Source organism: Oreochromis aureus, linkage group 1 (assembly GCF_013358895.1).
Source record: "Oreochromis aureus strain Israel breed Guangdong linkage group 1, ZZ_aureus, whole genome shotgun sequence".
Taxonomy (NCBI): domain Eukaryota; kingdom Metazoa; phylum Chordata; class Actinopteri; order Cichliformes; family Cichlidae; genus Oreochromis; species Oreochromis aureus.
In genome coordinates this window covers 15697012-15716896 of record NC_052942.1, presented here as the reverse complement: position 1 = coordinate 15716896, position 19885 = coordinate 15697012, and the positions used below count along the sequence as shown (strand labels likewise).

Here is a 19885-nt window from a genome sequence, read left to right as displayed (position 1 = left end):
GAAAATCTCTTTCATGTTTTTCTGTGTTTTATCCTCAGTTACTTTGACACAAAGGCATCTGCTGTGATGCTCACACCTCTAATAAAGTCTCATAAGTGTCAGTACTGATAATTGATCAGACTTATAATATTTCTGACTTAGTCAAAATTGAATTTAATCGAGTCGTGGATCGGATCGAATCGAATCGGGAGCTTGTGAAAAAGAATCGAATTGATTCTAGAAATCAGTGACGATACCCAGCCCTATAGTATAGGAGGTGACTCACCCTTTTTCCCCCTCCCAAAATGTTAAAATGATAGCTATGAATCTACATCTGTGTCATGGAAATTTCCTTAACGTGTGTTTTTGTTCTGATCTTTAGAATCAATATACATTATCAATGCCAGGGATATTTTTTTTTTTATTGCAGACGCTCAGAGAATAAATATGAATGATAAACTGTAAGCTCTATATAAGAAAAATAAGTACAAAGCAAAACCAAGATGTTAAATAGTATTTCAAAGTACTATGCACAGTATATACATGAAAATATTTCAGGTATCATAAGGATTTCTGTGGTTTTTTTGATGATGATTTCTGTTAGAGTGAATTGTTAAATGTCATTTTTATGCTTACCATCTTTACATTGTTTTAACTCTATGATGAAAGGAATTCCTTTGTCTCTGACCACTGGCTGGAGAGGCTTTTATTGCAGATACATCCTATCTGGAAGATCTGTTTCTTGTGATGTTGCTTCCTGCTTTTACAACCCTTTTGGTCAGCAGGAGGTCACACACACACACACACACATTCTCACACACACACACACACATTCTCACATGCATACAGATGTTTACACATATACATACAATGCCTTGTCTTAGAACCATGTGGGCGTTGTTTTGCTGTGATGTGTATTGTGTGAACTGTTTTCCCAATAAAAGGCAGCAAGCGGAGGCCGGATTTGGGGTCATTTTCGTGGTAGATACCAACGAGGCCACCCTTGCAAGTAAATCGATCGATCGCTGACTGTCTTGTTTTCTTCATGATGAATAAGTCTCTAAACCAGCAGGGCTTGTGGAAACATAGACCCAACATTTATCTTTATCGTTCTGTGGTTAATTGTGGTTGAATGGCTCTTGCTGAAAGTGCTTGCAACATTTTAATGAAAAATATATTAAGAGAACTTTCACCTTTACAGTACACAGTAAATAAATATAATGTACAGTAAGAAAAGAAGAGTAACCTTATAAATTCTATGGTTTCTTCCAACACCCAAAATAATCATTAATGCTACATCACTGAAACTAGCTTCACTTTGTTATTGGGCATGGTCTTCCTTAAAGATTTCCAGAAGTTGCTGTGGGAAGGTTCCCCTGATCTCCATTCCAGGCTGGGTAGCACTCTCAACGCCCTTTGCACAAGTGTGGGCAGGGGGGGATCAGGCTGGATAAGAGATGGCGAGGCTTTAGTGGTCCATAAAAGCAGGAGTTTTAGGCCAGAGTTTTGCAGCAAAGCCTAAAAATGTGTAAAAAACAAACAAACAACAAAACAAAACAATAATGGTAAATAAACGATAACAATCTTATTGTTAAGAAATTATAAATATTTTCTTGTTTAAAAAATTGCACCTTTATCATAAGAGAAGATTTAAAACAACTGAAAAGTAATCTCTTCCCCCCTTCACACAGCTATTGGTTTCAGTTTAAATCACTAAAGCGATTAAATGAAACTTACAGGATTGTATTCAGGTTGTGCTTCTTGCAAAATGAAAGTTTTCCACTGGCAACTTCTACTTAGTCATTATTTGCTAAACATAAGTGTGAAGTGTGAAGGAAAGTTGCATGTTTTCATAATGTGTCCAGGGAAGAAATAAAGCTTTAGAAGGTACACTTAATTGCCAAAAGTATTCAATTACCATCCAAACATTTGTCAAAATGAATTCCACGGCCACAGGTGTATAAAACCAAGCATCTAGGCATGCAGACCGCTTCATCTTCCTCCAAGAGACCTAGAAACACTTATTCATGCCTTCATCACCTCTAGACTGGACTACTGCAATTCTCTCTATTTGGGTCCTTAATACTCATCTCTCCATCGCTTGGAGTTAGTCCAAAATGCTGCTGCACTTCTTTTAACAGGTTTTAGAAAGTATGAACACATCACTCCAGTTTTAGCAAATTTACACTGGCTCCCTGTAAAGTATCGTATTGATTTTAAGATTCTTTTACTTACTTTTAAAGTTTTAAATAATATGGCGCCCAGTTATTTAAACAAACTCCTCAACATGTATGACCCCAAAAGAGTGCTGAGATCACCTAACCAGATGCTCTTAGTACAACCGAGGTCTCGATTGAAGCATAGAGGAGATCGGGCCTTCGTAGTAGCAGCACCCAGACTCTGGAATAATCTGCCAGAGGATATTCGTACTTCAGAGTCTATTCAGTCTTTTAAGACTGAATAGACATGTTTTTAGTGAGTTTTAATAGTCTTTTAAAACTCACTTTTTTACTTTGGCTTTTAATTCGAGTTCAGTTTGAGTACCATCAGGCCTGTTTTATGTTTCTAATGTTAATTCATTGTCTTCTCATTTATCTGTATTTGTTTCTAATTTATCTATATTTGTTTCCCTGTTGCTTTCTCTTGTTCTTAGCTGATTGTGAAGCACTTTGGTTAACTCTGTTTTTTTAAATGTGCTATACAAATAAATTTTGAATTAAATTGAATTGAATCTGGAGCTCAGTGAACTCCAGTGTTGTACCGTGATATGATGTGTACAAGAATTTATTTTATTTATGTATTATTCACATTATTTTATTGTATAATGCCTTAATGCCACTGGATTTAAGCATGTCTCACACTCATGCAGTTAGATAGATGGTGGGGGTCTGGTAAGGAAGTTGGGGGAACCAGACAACTCCACAGGAAGAGTCTTTTGTCTCTTCGAGGACTCTGGGAGGTAGCAAGAGAGTGTGAACCTTAAGGTGTGAAACAGCTATGTACTGCCTTTGTTCTTAGAGAAGGTATTTAACTGAGAGCCATGGTAGGCTCAGAGAGGGACTCTGCTGACCATCTGCCCCGCGATCATGCTTCCTCTCCACCAAGCTTGGTTTTCTGTTCTTTGTTTTGATTAAAGAATGTTAGCTACCGCTCACCGCTTGTCTGCAGGCTTTATTTAATGGAAAACTTCTGCAATAAGATGGTGTCACGAACAGGATGGTCCGTGTGGTCGCTGAACAACGGTTCTGTGGACGGGCTGATCACCCCTGAGAGAAAAGGTACCTTTGGGGGTGTCCAAATTCATTGGCTGCATCCTCCTGAGGCCACATTTGCAGGCCGATTACGTCACAGCAGCGCGATGAAGGCTGTCCAAATTCGTAGACTCCTCCGAATGCAGCCGACAAATGAGTCCTCCTTTTCCCCGAATTTGAAGGATGGGTCGGGTGTGTCCTTCGTGGCCCACCATATCCCAGAATTCATAGCGCGGCTCAGCCAATTCCAGTTTTCAACAATGGCGGCCGCTAATAAGTTTTAAATATTACTCTTATTACTCTTTCTGGGTCACAAAATAAACTTTTAACATATTTTCAGGGGAGAATGTAGCTGTGTAAACTTCAAATATCTGCGGGGTTTATCAAGATATCACATATTTGCAAAAGTGCTCCGACGTTTTCAGAGACGTCTGTTATCCACCAGCTCGATAGCTAGCCGGGAGCTCGAGGGTCACTGAAGCTGCTGAGAACGGCACAACTCCCGGCACATCATTTTCAGATCACCGCAGACTTTCGCTACTCAGGTTAAACGTAATATATAAGTCACTTAGATAACCTAAAAATGTTATTGTTTGGCTTTTTTCAGTGTTTTATTTGTTCGTGAGCAAATCGGTTTGGCTGAGATTAAAGTTATTAGATTAGATTAGATAAAATAAAACTTTATTAATCCCCCGGGGTGGTTTTCACACAGCTGAATAAACGTCAAACAGAAAACTGATTAAACAGAAGTGTGAGATGGTCGAGAATTTACACCAGTGTCCTGTTATATTTTAGATAGCAAGGAGCAGATGGCTGAGTTTATTAAACTCCACCGAGACAGCGGTGACGCAAATCTGAAGGCTAGACTGTCCAATTTCACAGCCGCTTACTTCCGGCCTACCCGACCTTCTGAAGACCCGGCCCACGTAGGCCGCGAAGGCCGGGTCCTCAGGAGGATGCAGCCCATGAATTTGGACATGACTTTTGTCCTGCCGGCTGAAAGACAATGGAGGCGTCATGAAGCCGTGTGTTTTAGCCACCACCAAGACCATCGACTTTCAGGGGACTCCTGCAGATGGGTGAGTTGTAGCTAACTTGTATACAGTCATGGAGAGTTTTTTGTCTGGCCGAAGGGGAGAACGCCTGCTGACCAGGCTTGTGTTGGGTACGGTCCATCACAAGGACAGTGGCTCGAGCACGCTGTTGGGGAGAAGCCGGCCCAGGACTGACCACAGTGTAAGAGACAATGTGCAACTTTATCGTGCATGTTTCATTGTGTTAAGTTGACACATGGCAAGGGCCATGTGGCAAAAGAGGGTTTTCCGCGGGAGCTTTCATTTTTAAATTGCAGAGACCGTGACATGAGGGATATGGACGGAGAGACTGAGGTGCAGAAGACCAGGAGAGAAGGCTTCAAGAGGACCATTTCCAGCGCAACTGACAACCCAGAGAGGACTGTACCACTTGGTTTCTTAGAGATCGTCATGAGGAGATTTTGAACAACAGCAAAATCCAAAATAAAGTGGAAGAGATCCTACGGTGATTTTGAGGAAGACTACAGCAGTGTACGACTTGCTCTGCTCCTAAATCTACAGCGGTGTTGGAACGGAAACTGAGGGATGAAGGGAGCATGCCAAGCTCCGAGAGTGACAGCGCAGAGGGAGATGAGCGATGGAATTATGACTCTGTAAACAGCACTGACACCAAGAGCCATGACCGTTACCGGAAATGACTGAAAGCAATTTCCCATGAATGACCACCTAATGCTGTTTCACTTTGCCATGCATACTTTGAGACTGTGGAGAGGGTATTTCCTTTGTATTGTTGTTGTTGTCATTTGCATGTGAGAGCTTAGATTGTGAGGACGATTAAAGATGAACAAAGGGTGGTGAGAGAACAGTGAAGTGAGGATACACACAATAATGTTGATGTGATATACAGAATGTCAGGGAAGAAATTCTGTTATTAATGTGATTCTTAAGGTTTGATTTAAGAATCAAAGGGTGGAATTGTATAAGAATTTCTTTTATTTATGTATTATTCACATTATTTTATTGTACAGGGTGGGCCATTTATATGGATACACCATAATAAAATGGGAATGGTTGGTGATATTAAAGTCCTGTTTGTGGCACATTAGTATATGTGAGGGGGCAAACTCCTCAAGATGGGTGGTGACCATGGTGGCCATTTAGAAGTCGGCCATCTTGGATACAACTTTTGTTTTTCAATAGGAAGAGGGCCATGTGACACATCAAACTTATTGGTAATGTCACAAGAAAAACAATGGTGTGCTTGGTTTCAACGTAACTTTATTCTTTCATGAGTTATTTACAAGTTTCTCTTTGTTCACAGCCATTGACATGTCGAAGAGGTTAACACGTGAGGAGCGGATCGAAATTGTGTTGATATCTGGTGAACGCAGTAACCGGGTCATTGCAGCAGATTTCAATGCAAGACACCCTACGAGACCTCCCATCTCCCATGCTACAGTTAGCAAACTGCTTGCTAAGTTTCGTGAAACTGGTTCAGTGTTGGATTTGCCAAAATGTGGACGCAAGAAAACTGTCACTAATGAAGAAACATCAGTGGCTGTCCTAGCTTCATTCAGCAAGAGCCCACAGCGTGGCACTCGCCGCATGTCACTGGAGAGTGGCATTAGTCGAACATCCTTCGGGCGGATATTAGCTACTCACAAATGGCACCCTTACAAACTCCAGCTACTGCAGCATCTCAACGAGGATGACCCAGATCGGTGCACAGAATTTGCAGAATGGGCAAAACAAAAATTGGAACAGGACCCTCAGTTCACGCAGAAGATTTTGTTCAGTGATGAGGCAAACTTTTATGTGAATGGTGAAGTTAACAAACAAAACCACCGCTATTGGTCTGACACTAACCCACATTTGATGGATCCCTCCAAGACTGTTGGAACAACAAAAGGGATGGTTTGGTGTGGTATATGGGGTACAACGATAGTGGGTCCATTCTTCATCAATGGAAACCTCAAGGCCACTGGATATTTGAAATTGCTACATGATGATGTGTTTCCCTCTTTATGCACTGAAGCTGGTACGTTCCCTGAGTTTTTCCAGCAAGATGGTGCACCACCACATTATGGGTGCCAGGTCCGAGCATTCCTAGATGAACAGTTTCCTGGAAAGTGGATTGGTCGTCGTGGGCCAGTTGAATGGCCCCCAAGGTCTCCTGATCTGACCCCCTTAAACTTTTATCTTTGGGGTCATCTGAAGGCAATTGTCTATGGTGTGAAGATACGAGATGTGCAGCACCTGAAACTACGGATACTGGATGCCTGTGCTGGCATTTCTCCTGCGGTGTTGCTATCAGTGTGTGAAGAGTGGGAGAGGAGGGTTGCATTGACAATCCAACACAATGGGCAGCACATTGAACACATTTTATAAGTGGTCAGCAACTTGTAAATAACTCATGAAAGAATAAAGTTACGTTGAAACCAAGCACACCATTGTTTTTCTTGTGACATTACCAATAAGTTTGATGTGTCACATGGCCCTCTTCCTATTGAAAAACAAAAGTTGTATCCAAGATGGCCGACTTCTAAATGGCCACCATGGTCACCACCCATCTTGAGGAGTTTGCCCCCTCACATACACTAATGTGCCACAAACAGGACTTTAATATCACCAACCATTCCCATTTTATTATGGTGTATCCATATAAATGGCCCACCCTGTATAATACCTTAGTGGAATGGAATGACAGAAACTTTGCCATAAAGTGGTTGGCCACATAAAATCACAGAGTGGGGTCAGTGGATGCTGAGGCACATAGTGTGCAGAGGTCACCAACTTCCTGCAGGGTCAATCGCTAGAGACCACTGAACTTCACTTTGCCTTCAGATTAACTCAAGAGAGGTGTGTAGAGACATTCATTGAATGAGTTTCATGGCCAAACAGCAATGTGAAGCTGTGGATGCAGTGTAAAGCCTTGTGATTTGTCACCCTGGAGTAAATAAATCACGCTTCTCCATCTGGCATCCAATGGACAAATGTGGTTTGGCAGTTGCCAAGGTAACGGTACTTGTCTGACTGCATTGTACCAAGTGCGATGGAGGTGGGATTATGGTATATGTTTTTAAGGAGCTGGGCTTTGTTGCTTAGTTCCAGTGAAAGGAGATGGCCCATTACTGTTCCAGCATGGGTGTGCACCAGTGCACAGAGCAAGGTCCATAAAGACATGGATGAGTAAGTTTGGTGTGGAAGAACTTGACTGGGGTGTGCAGAGTCCTGACAGTCCCTATATAATACCTTTGGGATGAATTAGAGTGGAGACTGTGAGCCGGGCCTTCCAAAAACAACATAGTCTGACATGACTGTCTGACCTTACAAATGCACTTCTGTAAGAATGGTCAAAAATTCCCATAAACACACTCATGTGGAAAGCCTTCCCAGAAGAGTTGAAGCTGTTAGGTGCAAAGGGTGGGCCGACATCATATTAAACCTATGGTTTAAGAACGGGATGTCACTCAAGTTCATATATGTGTAAAGGCAGACGAGCAAATAGTTTTGGCAATGTAGTGTACTTGTACAAATATAAAATGCAGTAATATCAGTTATTAACAATTTTTGTATGCGATTGCAGAAGAGATTTAAAACTGTGACCTAGAAGTGTGATTGTGAGAGTGGTTTTCACCACAGGTTATCCCGGGGGGATCAGTAATCAATGAATTTTAACCTGTCTTACATGTAACAGTCCATCTGGTCTGATTACTACAGAAACTATACAAAACAAGAAAAAGGTCTGCTTGGTGAATATGTAATCCTACCTGAACTCCTGATTCCAGTTCAAACACAGCATTACTGTTGGTGAAGTAGTCATCTGACAGGACACAGATAAGCATTTGGCTTTTCTTTATTGCAAGAACCACGTCATTTGTGTATGCTGTAGAGAAAATAAAAATTAGGAACCTTTTTGGGAAACATAAAGTCTCACACAGACACACACATATGTGATCTTTTGACCTCCTCCAGGAATCACATCCCTCTCCAGTAGACAGAGGCGATACCCCCACTGGTCCTCTAACACTTGGGGCAGCAGCACCTCTAGTGGCTTTTTGGTGGCTTTAACTTCCTCGTTAAGTAGGTTGGTGATACACAGGCTTCCTGTCAACAAAAGAAACTGTCACTTTATGTTTTTTAAAATGTAATAGGGTGAAAAAAGAGTCCTTGCTTTGGCCTACCTTCCTCATCATTAGGAGGTGATCTGGAGGAAATGATCTCACCTTCCACCACTTCTTCTGATGCAGGGCTCCACACATACGACAGAAACACGTCAAACTCTTTCTCATCTGGTAGAGGTGTCAAGTTGCGAAAGACAGTGGGGGGAAAAAATACATATGATAACAGTCTTTCTTTGTGGAGACAAAACAACATATTGACTGCCACTACTACAGAAAATGACTATTTTAAAGCATTGTCACAGTGTTTCAGTTAGCCTATGGATGTAATGCCCATCCTGAAGTAATGCCATGTCCTATAAAGAGGAGATACAGGTGTGCCAGTCTATGTGCATCTGCATTAACCTTCATCGTGTTTTCCATTTTGAAAGTAAGATCTGTAGATGAGCTGTATCTCCAGCCATTTTACATGCACGATGATTCCCAGCCCACCCACCAGCAGGAAGGATGTAACTGGATACCCAACCAGCGATGGCCATTGCACTGCAAGAAGAAAAAAAAGCCAACAAAACAACAACTTTTAGATTGTATTATGTCTTCAAAGCAGGAGTGACCGACATGGGAAGCTGGTTGGGTAGAAGCTGGAACACAAAACTGAAACAGTTTAATTACACATCAAGCAGACACAGAGCAACCCTTGCATACTTTAAGAATTTCGTTTGTGTCAACCTGATGAATATGAGTTAAATAGCTTTCGTTTTAGCTTTAGATTGGATTTCATCACATTTTTTGCTTGTTTGGTGATTAGTTTTTTTTTTTTTTTTTTGCAAAAGCATTGTCTATTGCAGCAGACCACAACAGTGACAAAAGCACAGTGATATAACAGTGTTATTACAAATATTGTCTGACTAAAACATGAACACATGAAGTAACAATAAGAACATTATTACCTTTAATTTTCCTTTTCAGCTTGACTGTGGCGCTGATGTTTCCAAATGTATTACTGGCGATGCAGGTGTACGTGTACGTCAAGTGCTGTGGCGTCACCTCGTTTATCGTAGCTACCTGTATGACCTCGTACTCTTGCATGTACTTTTTCAAAGACTCTCTGTTTGTGGAATTCTGTCTGCATTACAGAAATGATGTTGAGAGCTTTGCACGCTACATGCATGGATTTTATAACATCAGTAGTAAGGGACTGATGTGACTTACTTACTGTCTAGTAGAGTCATGTTACCATCATTATTCATGTACCACTCCATCTTTGGTGAAAAATTTAGTTCAAAAGGAAAAAGTGCCTTACATAAGAGTGTGTAAGGCTGGCCTAAATTGAGTGGAGGGGAAAAAAAGCCATTAAAAGCAGGTCACTAGAAGTGACACAAACAACTAATGGGCTGCTTGATTTTGTGTGTTGACTTCCTGTACATGTTTTTCTTTAAAATCATTTTTGCAGAATGATGTAACTAATCACCAATTTCCACTTCCTTTGGCTCATTATCAACAGGAATCCTGGGAGGTTCGCGTAATGGCGGTGCTGTGAAGGCGATTGGAAATAAAGTCAGAAATGTGTACCTAATTTACTACGGAAACAGTCATACACATATAGATCTGAGCTCTACTTTGAAACAGCCACTCCAACATTTATATATATAAAATGATATTAGGAATCAGGACAGGAAACTTGGAGCTGTTTTGCATTCATCGGGAGAAATCAATGGAAGATGAAATTCAAACGACTCCTTGCAATCTGTGTATATCAAGACATACCGACACCTTAAAATTCAGCACGAAACAAGCAGAAACAAGCCAAGACGCAGGCAGCTCTGTCAGGCTGATTTTTGCATCACAACAATTGTCAGCAAGTTACAGAGGGGCTCAGAGAACAGTATGCTAAGTTTTAACTAACAGCACTAACTTATAGCTAGCTGCATACCTGGAGCTCTTTTATAAGACAGGCCTATAGATAAATGAAATGTACTATCACCATATGTATTTGCATGCGTTCTAAGTTGTTCTTACACAGGAAAGCAATGATAGCAACAACCACACAAACAGTTAACCACTTAACCACCTCCTGTGGGTTAGGCCCTGTGGTATTCAGTTTCTGAGCAGCAAATGAACCAAATAACATTTTTTGGTAGAGTATAATGTACAAACTGAGTTTGGAATGTAAATGGTTTTCTTATAGGACAGTGGCATTCAGGTGTCCCTTGTGTGATTTTATATTTGTGAAACAAAAAATAAATAAATAAATAAATAAATAAATTTCTTGAAATTATGGGATAGGAATATGGATGAAATGCCATTGCGTCAGTGTAAATGAATACACCAACAACATACTGGTGAAAGAACAAATTTTTCTGACCTGGCCTAGAAAAAAAAAAATATTATTGCAATTTATAGAACCTGACTTTTCAAAAGTGTGTTAAAATGGATGCTTAAATTTGGAACATCTGTTTGACGTGTAAATGTTTCAGAGTACGTACAGACATAAGATCTTACAAGATATGACCATGCTGTTCTATCCGGTAGTATGCACTGGCCTACTTTAGTATTACTTTTTATCTTATTAGACTGTAGTGTCAGATTTCTAATTGGTCAAACTATCTATTAAAAGCAAGTAAGAGGACACACATAACTTTTTCTTATATGTATGCATATATATATATATGTATATATATATATATATATTTTAAAATATATCTTTTTGCATTTTTTTTTTTGCTAGCCTTTAGTGGCACAATCTTTTGCAAAATGACCACAAGCAAGACTACATATTGAGCTACATTTCAACATCCTGTAAATAACCCAACAAAACAAAGCAAAACAGAAAGATGCAAATTGTGTAACCAATGTGTCGTCTTCCCCTGAGGTACATTATGTAAGGATTATAATAAAGCACTATATTAAAGTTCCCCTCTTAATAACATTTAAGAGTGGTGCTGCAGCTGACATGAAGCATCGTACTGGAGCTTTCAGGAAAAAAAGGGCGATAGGATAAGCTGTGTGTCTGATGTCTGCTGTTTTGCAAGTGCACCATAAGAGATCAATGTGGACATATCACTCAAGTGCGCAATAGCAAGAGATAAGACAAGACACTGTTGGGAAACAACATGCAGACTGTGGTATACTATATGATGCAAAAGATAGCAACAATTGAGGCTGATGCTTATTAACCCAGGGGTGCACATAAGTGGTCCGCAGGTTGGCATTCGCTGTCAAAATAAAAGACGTGCACCAGATAAGAAGTTGCAACGCGCGTTTGCGTACATATAAAAGGCACTGTTTTTGTCCGCTAGAGTGGGATTTTCACGGCATATTCTGCACCACATCTCTGTGCGTTCATCATTTGTTTGAAGCCAGCTCACCTCCTGCCACCACTTTTCCGAGAATACGCGCTTCTTTTGTGGTTCGGACTCCTTCTGACATTTCTTTGGAGGTGGAGGAACACCAAAGTAATTGTTTAAAGGAGCTTGCTTCTTCAACATCTTTAAGAGTTCTAAACAAATGTCTGTCCTCCTCCAGAAAATCTTATATACGCAAACGTGTGTTGCAACTTCTTATCTGGTGCGCGTCTTTTATTTTGACAGCGAATGTGCACCTGCGGACCACTTATGTGCACCCCTGTTAATAGCTATGGATCACATAACAATAGCAGGAATGGAATAGTGCAGTGGCTGAGTGTTAATAGCAAGACTATGTATAGAGCATTGACCAGATAAAACATCTGGTGGCTATTGATGCTGTGCCAATCAGTGTTTCAGTGTAGAGATGTTTTAGTGAATAAATGAAAGCTTAAAGATGCTGGTATTGAAGCTCATGATTTTAAGCAGAAGAAATATGGGTGAAAATGAATGTTGTGGTTGGTAGCTGGACTGAGATGCGCAGAAAGGACGAGAAGTCTGTGCAACTGTGTATGTATGAATTTGACTATTTAATTTTAAATACCCAGCAGTTAGGTTAAGATTAACAACCTTAGAGTTACAGTTAGGTCAATACGACACAATTTTTGTAGTTTTGCTTGTTTTTTTGCTTGCTGTTCACTATTACACTGGATTTTAAAATCAAACAGCCAAAATGCCATTGAAGTGCAGTTTCAGCTTTAATTTAAGGACTTTGACAAATGTGTTACACAAACTGTTTTGGAATTACAGCCATTGTTATACATATTCCCAATATTGTTTATTCCCATATTTGGATGCTGTTCACTGGAACTCTTAGTGTGCAGTCTAAAGAGGTGCAAATGAAGGAGGCCATCATGTTGAGTCTTAATCATGTGCCAAAAAAACAGTATGGTAGATTGTAAAAAAAGAAATAAAAATGAATGCATTGGTCAGTTCAGCAACACTAAAACATCTTAAAGACCACTGAAAGTTTTAACTTGGTTAAGAGAAAAAAAAAAAACAACTGAAAAATCTTTCGCAACATCCAGCTAAATTGAGAACTTTCTCAAGAAAGTAGGCATATCACTGACAACATCTACATTCAAGAAATTGCTTCATGAATGTGAGTACAAAGAGATTACAAAAAGTCGCAATCCACCGGTTGCATTTAAGAACAGGAAGGCCAAATTAGACAGGCAGAAAACTTCATGATCCAAAGCATACTGCAAAATGTGTCAGAAATGGTGGTGCAAATGGTTACAGGCATGTATTTGCTTTGAGTAGAAAAGGCAATTAGTGTTTACTGACCATGTGACTGCTTATAGAAGTAGCAGGATGAAGTGTACAGGGCTATACTCTTTCTCTATACTCAGATTAAGCCAAACGATACAAAACTGATCAAACACCACATTACAGTGCAAATGGATAATGATGGAAAGCATAGTGCAAAAACAGAGATGGGATATTATTTAAGTCAGTCAGCTGGTCTCTAATCCCAACAGAGCATGCTTTGTAGTAACTGAAGACAGAGACCCCAAACGAGCAGCACCCAAAGATGGCTGTAGTAATGGCCTGGTAGAGTATTTCAAGAGAGGAGACACAGTAGCCTATGTGTTATCACTTCAGGTATTCATTTGTTAAATGTTGAATTTATCATTTAACCAGGTATCATTTATTAAAATGTGTTGAAATGTGTTGAAACAATGTGTTCAATATGTTTAAATAGTATTTGCATTATATAGGTCATATTATATGGTTCATATTTACAAGTATCCTGTTTGTTGCGAAGAGCTCATGATTTTAAGTGGGCGTAATCTTGGGCGAAAGTGAATGTTGTGATTGGACTGAGTTTTGCAGAAAGTGTATGTATGAATTGGACTATCAACAGTCTTTGTGGATATGCACATTCTACAAACTGCCTGTGAGAAGCTGGAGACGTTTCTCCTAAAAAAAACACAGTGCAGCTGCTCATGTTTGCATTAGCTTTAAGTTAGCATCAATCTTCATTCCTTGAATTGACCGAGAGACTACAAGCTAGAGGTGCAGAGACTTTTACTGCCAGATATCTTCCAACAGCGAGTTCTTTTCCTCATCATGCTCTTCCAAGAGCATAAAAACTGCAAGTTCAGCATTATAAGGTACAATATGTTATGTATTTTTTTCTCTTTGAGTGAAATGACCATCACGTTTTGGGCCACACTGCTCCCAAGCATCACTTCAGGCCTGCAACAAGTTTTCATTTCTGTTGGTGTTATTTTATTTTAACATATGCTGGCTTGAGTGTGTGCACAGAGAGAGTGTGGACCCATCTTTGTGTTACTGAAGTTGAAATTGAGTTATCCAAATTACCACACCAAACATAATGAGACATTTTAAAGTAATTGTAACCCAGCATTTTATATAATTCTCTGTTTTAGTTTTCAAGATAATTTAATTCAACTCAATTGTTTCTGAAACTGGTCCGAGTCATTTTATTTCCTTAGTTATTAAGGTTGGGGTATTTGATGACTAAGTGTTACATTAGCGATTTGTAAGTGTACTAAATTTGTTACTTTTACAATACCTGCATTTGATAGTTTTAAATATAGGTATCCTAGTATTTTAAAGTTGATCTAACAACACTCAAGAGACTAAGTAATATTTGACAAACTCTCATTGGATTAAAGTTGTTTGGTTTAAAGAACCCAAGGTGCTTACCTGCCACGATAAGTACAGGTGGGCTAGACACTGATTGCAAAGGATTTTCTTCCATATTTTTAAAATCATCATTGTATTTAAAATTCTGTTTGTGTGCCCAGTTAGTTTTGATCCTCTCTGAATAGGGGGTTATTTATTAAAAAAATGCTGTAATTTACAGCTAATCTAAAAATGTTTATTATTAAGCCCCTTGAATTAAAGCTGAAGACCTGTATTTCAGTTACATCCTGATTGATTTTAAAATCCACCTTGCTGGTACAAAGAAAAATGACACAAATTTGTCATCATCCCCAAAAATTATGGTCCTAACTGTATGCTACTGCGTTTGCTCAAAATTGGTGGTACTTATTTATATCATGAACTTTTAGCCATAGTGATAATATCTTGATCATATAAGAAAACAAAAAAACACATACATATGAGAACATGAAGACAGCACTTACGTATAACTATGACCTCAACCCCTGTCCTCAAAGTCCATGTGACTCCTCCCTCAATTATTTGTGTGTCACAGAAAAATACTCCAGCATCCTTTTCATCGACTGTTTCGAGATATAACACCTCTCTGACTTCCCGAGACGGTCTATATTGGTCTGAAACCTTCTTTTTATTCTGTAAGAAAGCACACTTGTTTTTGCTGTGATTTCAATGTTTAGATTGTGAAGTGGTTACTACTATCTTGTATGGACCTCACCTTGTACCAAGTGACATTTGTGTTGTTACTACAGCCGAAGCCTGGGCAGGAGATGTAACCACCGGCAACCACAACCAGGATTTTAATGCTTTCATTACGCCAAAGGCATCTCATTTTCTCCACTTGCAGACGGAAGAACAGCTTGTTGCCACTGGATAGCAGAGACACGAACATGTAATAGAAATTTGTGAAGCAGCAAGTCATTTACACTCATTGTAAACAATTTATTTTGCATTTGAAGATAGTTTTAAAAAAAGGTTTTAAACAAGTTTTAATTAAATTACTGCACTCAATGAACTGTACTGCATTCAGATTTGTGAAAGGTGCTATAAATGTAAAGTTTGATTGACTAATGATAACATTTTAAAATCTCAGAGGTGTGACTCACACTTTAACGCCTTTAAAGTGAAAACAGCTTTCACATTCTCATGTGTATATCTGTTAGTGGCTGAGAAGAGGTGTCTTGCTGAAACATCTACAGTGAAAATGATGAGGGTGAAACCCACAGACATCTTTCCAGCTAATAAACCTCAATCTGACATAAGATGACCACTGACAGAAAAAAAGTGAATAACACTGATTATCACTTCATCGTGGCACCTGTTAGTGGGTGGGATATGTTAGGGAGCAAGTGAACAGTTTGTCCTCAAAATTGACGTTAGAAGCAGGAAAAATGGGCAAGAGTAAGGATTTGAGTGAGTCTGGCAAGAGCCAAAGTGTGATGGCTAGACGACTGGGTCAGAGCATCTCCCAATCTGCAGCTCGTGTGGAATATTCCCGGGCAGCAGTTAGCATCAAGTATTATCATTGGTGAACCAGCGACAGGGTCCTGGTCGGAAGAAGTCGAGTCGACAGAGGCAGTGTGATGCATTTCGATATGCTTTGCTGGGAAACATTGTGTCCTGTCATCCATGTGGATGTTATTTTGACATGAACCACCTAACTAAGCAGTGTTGCAGACCATGTACACCCTTTCATAGTATTATCTGATGGCTGTGGCCTCTTTCAGCAGGATAATGCTCCCTGCTACAAAATGGTTCAGGAATGGTTTGAGGACTGATTTTGAGGTATTGAATTTGAGGAATGAATTTGAAAGGTATTGACTTGGCCTCCAAATTCCCCAGATCTCTGTCCAGTCAAGCATCTGTGGGATGTGCTTGAAAAAAACAGTCCAATCATTGTAGGCCTTACCTCATAACTTACAGGACTTATATAAAGACTCCTTTGTCTGTGACTAAAAAGAGAATGACAAGACAAGATCCATTAATTAAGTTGTGCAGAAAGGTGGGATGGTGTGATCCACTCAGAGGCAGTCAGGTTTAGATGTCTAAATTATGACTTAAAATAAAGAAATAGTTAGTAAAATAAAACAAATGTCAAACAACACTGCCAGATACCACAACCCATGTTCAGGGATTTAGAGGAATCCATGCCCTGGTGGGTCAGGGATGTTTTAACAGCAAAAGGGGGTTATAATTTGATAATTGGTGGTTAGGTGGTTATATTTTTATGCCCCTTTGGTGTAAAGCTTCAGCAGTCTGAGTTAGCCACATTCATTAGGTAGTTAGTCTCCCTACTATGTCTGACCATAAACAATGATTTTAGTAACACATTTTGGCATTTTGTGCTATTTTATCTAACTGAGACCTCTTTAGGGTCTCTATGGGCAAGAGAAACAATTACAGCAGCAAAAAACAAAAAACTGTTCCAGGGTGCAGTGTTTTTAAACATACCTAAAAATAGGAATAATACAGGGTGGGCCATTTATATGGATACACCGTAATAAAATGGGAATGGTTGGTGATATTAAAGTCCTGTTTGTGGCACATTAGTATATGTGAGGGGGCAAACTCCTCAAGATGGGTGGTGACCATGGTGGCCATTTAGAAGTCGGCCATCTTGGATACAACTTTTGTTTTTTCAATAGGAAGAGGGCCATGTGACACATCAAACTTATTGGTAATGTCACAAGAAAAACAATGGTGTGCTTGGTTTCAACGTAACTTTATTCTTTCATGAGTTATTTACAAGTTTCTCTTTGTTCACAGCCATTGACATGTCGAAGAGGTTAACAGTAACCGGGTCATTGCAGCAGATTTCAATGCAAGACACCCTACGAGACCACCCATCTCCCATGCTTCAGTTAGCAAACTGCTTGCTAAGTTTTGTGAAACTGGTTCAGTGTTGGATTTGCCAAAATGTGGACGCAAGAAAACTGTCACTAATGAAGAAACATTAGTGGCTGTCCTAGCTTCATTCAGCAAGAGCCCACAGCGTAGCACTCGCCGCATGTCGAGTTTGCCCCCTCACATATACTAATGTGCCATAAACAGGACTTTAATATCACCAACCATTCCCATTTTATTACGGTGTATCCATATAAATGGCCCACTCTGTATATCACTGTATACAGTATATCAATATATTACTTAAACTTAGCATTATTTACTTTGTGTAACATGAATAATTTCCAGAATGTTTAGCTTCAGCTATAAACACTTTTCCACAGTCTAGGAATTGCTCTTCATTTCCTCCTCCTTCAGCACTGGAACTCGTACTCTTCATTTCCACCGTCTTTGAACAGTTACAGTGTGGCATCATAAAGTTTTGTCCCTCCACAGCTTTGTAGTGCTTCTGAAGATCTAGACACACAGATGAGTTGTGTTGTTGTCATATTTCAATCTAAAATAGTCTGAGTCTTCACACTTCCTCTGAAAAATGCAACATTTTAAAACAGTTCTGCTGTAATATATGATTTACAATTTGTATTATGATAAATACCTGATTTGTTTGTTTGATGATTTGCTTCGCAGTATCCCTTCAAGAAAAGGTGTAGAAAAAACAGGAAATATGCAGTTTCCATGCTGCGTCTTTGAATCTGAGAAAGCCGGTTGTTGGTGTCAAGCGTTGCAGTGATGGGGTTCTTAGTATTTCCTACTTTTCACGGTCTTGCTTCTTCTTCTTTGGTGGAAAATCTTGCGGTTGAAGCAATTCACAGGACATATGTTGTAGCATGTGGTGTCATACAATTTCCTGTTTAGTTACGCCTGAACATCATTTCACTGGAACTCACTCTAATATTTGAGTTCCTGCTACTTCTTAGCCACTTCCTGTGTGAACGGCAGAAGAATATTTGTCTGTACTCTTATATTTTACTTGTGTGTTAAAGGGAAACCCTGATCGACAGAGGTAGGGGACCCTTTCAGGATTTAGTGCAAAAAATAAATAAATACATAAATAAAGCAAACCCCAAACACAATTTTATATATATAATTACCACTGTATGATCTCTTAGAACAGATGGGTTAAGAACTACATATCATCTGTTGTGAACTGCAAAATGGTGTGATCCAGTCTCATTGTTGTTGCGCTGCTAGATGCACATACAAGTTTATGATGGTATCTGCTGTGTGGTGGCATGCATATTTATTGGGCATCATAGTGGAGATATATGTGTCAGGGATAAAGATAACCTTGAAGCTTTAGGGAAAACCTAGATGACAAGAATCACATCCAAAAGGACTTTTCTGCTATGTGTGCATGGACTGCTGAAAGCACTGGAAACAGTTGGTTGCAAAAGGCAAGACACTTGCAAGCCGCAGCCAATATCTATTTGCCACAGAGATTTAGGCAAGATCTGTGGTTAAAACGTGAATTCTTCTGTTTTTCATGTTTCTTCCTGAAATACACAAAGGAATTTGACTGTAACCTTTCACTTTTACTGTGATCCTTGTACAAACTTTGAAACTAAAATTATCCTTGCATTATGTGCGACAACAATTGTAGAAATTATTTCCTCCAAACCATCAATGTGTCTATTAAACCCCAAACCTACAAGACTGCTCAAAGACGTCCTACCATTAATTAATGCTTCGATCAGCCATTCTCTCTTATGTACCACAGGTCTTCAGGCTGACAGTAGTTAAACCATTACTTTATCTGAGCACTTAAAGCACTTCATATAATTTGCGCCATTCACCTATTCATGCAAGCACTTTTTTCTACGTAAGTGCTTTCTATCTAACATTCACACACATTCATACTCCAATGGATGCATCAACGAGCAACTTGGGGTTAGTATCTTGGCCAAGGATATTTGGCATGCAGACTGGAGCAGCCAGGAATCAAACCACCAACCTTTTGATCAGTAGATGACCTGCTGAGCTACAGCCACCCCATAAAAACGTCGATGACCTTTAATTTCTTGCTTTTAAATTCAGATAAAACTGAGGTTATTGTACTCAGCCCTAAAAACCTTAGAAATATGGTATCTAACTAGATGCTTATTGTGGATAGTGTTACCTTGGTCTCCGGTAACATTGTGAGGAATCTTGGAGTCTGTTAACCTCCACATGCCACATTCTCAGTAAGAAAATTGAAAATTGTCTAATTCATGGACACTGGCTGTATTCATTTAGAGTATTTTATGACCACCTTTGTAGACCTCAACCAGACAATAAGATTATTGCAGGGTTCCCCAACTCCAGGCCTCGAGGGTCGGTGCCCTGCAGGTTTTAGATGTGTCCGTGATCCAACACGTGATTTAAATTGCTAAATCACCTCCTCAACATGTCTTGCAGTTCTCCAGAGGCCTGGTAATGAACTAATCATTTGATTCAGGTGTGTTGACCCAGGGTGAGATCTAAACCCTGCAGGACAACGGCCCTCGAGGCCTGGAGTTGGGGACTCCCGGATTATTGCGTTGGAATTACAGTTACTAAAAGAA

The 19885-nt window shown here is 39.6% G+C and overlaps 1 protein-coding gene across 1 annotated transcript; it reads right to left on the bottom strand.

Moving 5' to 3' along the window:
- Positions 1-842: 842 nt before the first annotated feature.
- On the bottom strand, positions 843-18206 carry LOC116311686 (interleukin-18 receptor accessory protein-like). Its single transcript, XM_031728886.2, has 12 exons — positions 17941-18206; positions 17609-17801; positions 15160-15310; positions 14909-15077; positions 9857-9919; positions 9598-9709; positions 9336-9511; positions 8791-8928; positions 8449-8556; positions 8231-8371; positions 8035-8150; positions 843-1497 (listed from the first exon to the last, which is right to left on the bottom strand). Exons 1-12 carry the CDS (start codon positions 18020-18022, stop codon positions 1273-1275), a joined length of 1674 nt encoding a protein of 557 aa, XP_031584746.1. The 5' UTR covers positions 18023-18206; the 3' UTR covers positions 843-1272.
- Between the last annotated feature and the right edge of the window lie 1679 nt (positions 18207-19885).